At 59.8% G+C, this 4,641-nt stretch overlaps 1 protein-coding gene across 1 annotated transcript in view; it reads right to left on the bottom strand.

The window, feature by feature from the left end:
- Window positions 1-2,033: 2,033 nt before the first annotated feature.
- The window catches only part of RSPH14 (radial spoke head 14 homolog), a 73,262-nt gene continuing 70,654 nt past the window's right edge, over window positions 2,034-4,641 (bottom strand). The window contains exons 4-6 of the mRNA XM_004386174.1: window positions 3,499-3,727; window positions 2,540-2,676; window positions 2,034-2,272 (exon numbers count right to left, since the gene is read on the bottom strand). Of these exons, the coding sequence (XP_004386231.1) occupies window positions 2,034-2,272; window positions 2,540-2,676; window positions 3,499-3,727 (605 nt within the window). The remainder of the gene's footprint in view (window positions 2,273-2,539; window positions 2,677-3,498; window positions 3,728-4,641) is intronic.

Here is a 4,641-nt window from a genome sequence, read left to right as displayed (position 1 = left end):
GCAGGGAACCTAGTGGAGATCCCATAGCCAGGCAGATGGTATCCTGTGAGAGAGTGAGAGAAGGCAAGGCCCAGAGCAGAGCCAGGAGGAACACTAACACTACTAGTCACACAGGGAAAGAGGGTTCTACGAAGGAAAACAAAAGGACCCAGCCAGAGCCTGGGGAGGACGGGCAGTCCACACCAGGCCACTGCCATGGGTCAGGCACCAAGAAACTGGGGCCTTGGCAGTGAAGTCGGTGACCTTGGCCAGAGTTCTCTGGTGAGGTGGTAGGGAGGAGCCAGCCTGCTGTAGGTAGAGGCAGGATTGGGACTTGAGGGAGTGGGGCCCCTAGAGCGCCTGGTTTCCTGAAGGAGAAAAGATTTCCTCTTACCTGGCCTTTTTTGACAATCAGATTTCACCTGAAATCCCAGTGGGGCCCAGCAGCCATCCCTTTCAGAACTAGAGGGCCCACTTGGGCTAATCCTTTCATCCCAAAAAGACAAATCTCTAAGTGATCAGTGACTCTTCCAGAAAGTGAAGACCCTGGGCTCATTCTAAGGATTCAGGAAGGAGCTCACGTTGGAATTCTGGTTCAGCTGATGGTGTCTATTCCAGGAGGGGGGCACCCATAAGCCCCCCACACACACACCTCTCTCCTTCCCCCACACCTGGAGGCTCTGGGATGTGAGCAAGGGAGACCCTGAGAGGGAGCCTCCACAAGCTCACAGGAGAAGATGTCCTCTCCAGCTGGCCCCAGACAAGGGAGCCTAGCCCTGAAGGGAGCTCCGCTTCTGCAGCTCCTCCATAGACCACAGAAAGGGTTTCTGATGTGCAGACCATCTTCTCCCTCAAAGCCAGGAGAACCGGCACCTTACCAGGCCAGGCACGGGTGGATTGGGGGAGAATCTGGGTCTCTCTTGACCTCCCCCACGGCCCCGTCCCCCTGCCCTCTGCAGCTAGGCTACTGCAGCCCACACTCCTCACTCAGCCTGCCTATCTCTCCTCCCCCACGCCCCTCACTCAGACTCTTCTCTCCTCCACACCCCTCACTCAGCCCCTGTCTCTCCTGCCCCACACCCTTCACTCAGCCTCCCTCTCTCCTCCCCCACACCCCTTACTCAATCCCTCTCTCTCCCCACACCCCTCACTCAGTCTCTCTCTCTCCTCCCCCACACTTCTCACTCAGCCCCCCTCACTCTCCTCCCTCACACTCCTTACTCAGACTCCTCTCTCTCCTCCCCCCCAACACACCACTCACTAAGCCCCCTTTTCTCTCCCCACACCATCTCATTCAGCCCTCCTCTCTCTCCTACCCTGAGCTCTCCAGTGTCCTTGTCCAGTTTCAAGGCAGTGGGAGAAGTGAGACAGGGTGAGGCACAGGGGGCTGGCTCACTATGGGGCTGCCCTGAGGGCTAGCAGGCGAGGAGGAGAGGAAGGGAACTGTGGTCTGCTTCAGTCCGGCCCAGATCTTACAGAGCAACTTTTTTGCTTTGGAGAAGAAGGCAGCTGTTTAGAGAAAGATCTTAGCAAGGAAACTAGAAAGCTTGCCCTGTCTTGAGTACTACTACTCCAGGAAGACCCTGCATGGGGTTGAACCTTTGACCTCTCTTCCTGCCACACACTGTAGGAAGACAGACCTGGCTGAGCAAGGCCCTGGGGAGGGCCTGCCACGGCCATGCCAGCCACACTCACAAGCATCTAGCAAGCGTCTGAAGCTGGAACTGTACCTAGTCCAGCTGGGTTCCTTCCCCAGCCTAACTCCTGGGGCTCACCCCCTTGTCCCTGAGGGCTCAGCCCTTACGCTCTACCTGTTGAAGAGCTGCCCGGCCTCCAGGCCCATGGTCCCAATGGAGAGCAAGCGGTGCTCCTGCAGCCACCCGCCGTTCCTGGGACATCCTGGCATTGGGCCCGTGTGCCTTGCCTGCTGGGACCCATCCTTTAGGCCTGGCATTTACCCTTTGGCAGGAGAGAGAGAAGAACATGAAGAGCCATTCTGACCCAAGATAAAGAGATCAGCCAATTTATTCATAGAGGCAGCTTACAGGGCTGGCTCAGGGCTTCCACTCAATGACCTTGATGGCGATGTGGGCTGCCCGCTGCACGGCTTGGTTGATGTCCTTCTCGCTGACTCGGAAGGTGGGCACATGGGCCTGTAGGTAGCGGCGGCCCTCAGGGGCCTCAGCCAGCATGGTGAGGGCCTTGATTGCATTAAGCCGCACCTTGCTCATGGACGAGCAAAGCAGTTCCAGCAGTGGGGTGATGGCCTCGGCATCCAGGGCCGCGTACTTTCCTGCGGGCCACCAACACCTGTTCCTAACGGCCCAGGGGCTGCTTCCCCAAACCTCACCAGCCTCTAAAAGAGACGGTTGCCTCCCTGGAGGGTTTTTCAGTGGGTTGAGTAGCACCTGGACCCTGAACCAGAGAAGAGAGATTCTGGAAAGTCCACTACAGCAGCCAGGTGTGCTGGATTCGCTCCAGGGCTCACACAGCAGAGCCTCAGCCCTGCCCCTCACTTGCGCTGCCTGCCTGGACCCTGGGGCAGCCCCTTCTACCTCACCTTCAGTGGTCATGGTTGCGTACATCAGGGCCCCAGCAGCATTGGCCTGCACCTCCTCGGTCTTGTCCTTCAGCAGGTGCACCAGGATGGGGATCACGTCATACTGCCACACCTGGTTCTTGCCCTCAAGAGGGATGCTAGGCAGACAGGAAACAGTGGGGACTCTAGGGGGCCTGGCCCAGGACCACCCCAGGGGGATTCCAGGGGAAGAGCTTCTGTGGGGACCGCCTCTGTGGTCCAGGACTGGACATGGCATGGGGCCAGGTGTAGAGGGGCCCTAGGGTGTGGTTTCAGCCTCACCAGCACACTCAGAAAACCTGGGAGCACACCTTGTGCAGCTAGACACCTATCTCAGGTGGAGCGGGGCTGATGGAGCCCCTCGGCCCTGTCCCACCACCCAGAGCCCTAAGCTATCACAGGAAGAAGAAACTAGACATGTTCTCCCTGGATCCAAAACGGGGGACAGATACCTCCAGTGCAAACCACAGGGAGGCCCATTTGACCTCACCTCAGCAGTCGGAACTGCGAGGGGTAAAACCAGCTGTTGCCGAGTGGGACCGTCACTCGATGGCCCCTCAGTGGGGAAGCCCCCTCAGGTGGGGACTCAGGTAAGGTGACTTTTTAGGTCAGTTTAATCCTGACATTACATGAAGCTGTGAAAATGAGGGCGGTGGGCTCCCCGAGTGTCCCAAACCGCCTGGCACTTATCAAGCATGTATTAACCACTGGGAAACATCTCTACCATCAGCTGTTCTGTGCAGGCCTTCCTCATGTAAAGTAGGGTGACCAACCACCTTGTTTGACCAGGACTGAGAGGCTTCCCGGGTTGTGAGAGCAAACTGGGTGGCTGGTCACCCCGGTGGAAAGGGTCTGCCACCCTCCCAGGGCCCTCCTCCCAGGGCCCAAGCAGGTGAGGGGAGCCTGGCAGAAGCCCTGGGGGCAGCCCTGCTGGGCCTCACCAGACAGCCATGAGGGTGCGGGCAGCCTTGCTGCGGATGTCATTGTTGGAGCTGAGGAGCATCTGCTTGAGGAAGGGCACCACTCGGTTGTCCAGCGCCTCAGTGGCAGCGTCCTCCTGCAGGCAGGATGCCAGCGTGTCCAGAATGAGCTGCTGAATCTCCTCCTCTTCCCTCTGCAGCTTCCACACCAGCGAGGGGATCAGGCCACTGCTGACGATGCCCTGGGCCCCTGCGGGACAGGCGGGCTGGTCAGCATGGCAGGACAGGGAAAGCCCAGGCAGGGAGCAGTAACCAGTGAGGTGGGAGTGAGGTGGGGAGTGGCAGTCATGCAGGAGGGGGCGGTGTGTGGAGGCATGGACCTACAGGGAGCCTCAGAAGCAGCCACCACGCCCCAGAGCCTGCAGTTCCCCCCAACCTCCAACCACTGGGTTTCCAAAACAGGCCTGGTTGGTCCTTGGGGGCCAAAGGTGGAGTTTGGTTTGGGTATGAGGCCTTCAATTTAGGATGTGCAGCCTGGCGTCCTAGACACTAACGAGCTCATGCCCCAACTGACGGAACAAGAAACCCACAGACTCTGCTGATAGGTCTTGAAGGGGCCCGGCCCCGCGGCCAGGAGTCTCCACACCACAGTGCTGGGGCGCAGATGAGGCCAGCTCCCCTCTTAGAGAACCCAGAGCCAAAGCAGGCGGCACACCAGAGGATGAGCGGGGTGCGCTCATGCCCCCTGATCTGCCGCCCCTGCCCGGCCTCCCGTGCCCCACTGCCCCGGTGCCGTGCTGAGCAGCTGGATCCCTGAGGGGCCTGCCGAAAGGCTTCCTCTGCCTCCCAGCTCTAGTGCTAATTTACTCCGGGGAGGCGAGGGGCAGGATTATTTGCCTAAAGGGCTGCTGGGCCAATTAACACCCGGATTGTCTCTTTGAAAACACCGTCCGGCCTCCTCCTCTCTCCCCAGGGACCTCAAAGGGCGGGCGCTGACTGGCAGGTTGGGGAGGTGAGGCAGCGCAGATTGTTTCAAAGCCCCTCACGGTCCCCCTCGCGCCCCTTGTGCCCGCCCCCCCACGCACCCCTCACGCCTCCGGTTCACGCCCCCTTCCCGTTCCCCTCTCACCCCCACCCCGCGCCCCTCACTCCTCCCCACCCCCC

The sequence above is a fragment of the Trichechus manatus genome, unplaced genomic scaffold (genome assembly GCF_000243295.1).
Source record: "Trichechus manatus latirostris isolate Lorelei unplaced genomic scaffold, TriManLat1.0 scaffold00157, whole genome shotgun sequence".
Classification (NCBI taxonomy): Eukaryota; Metazoa; Chordata; class Mammalia; order Sirenia; family Trichechidae; genus Trichechus; species Trichechus manatus.
Note: the sequence above shows the minus strand (reverse complement) of the source record. Positions and strands in the feature narration are given on the sequence as shown.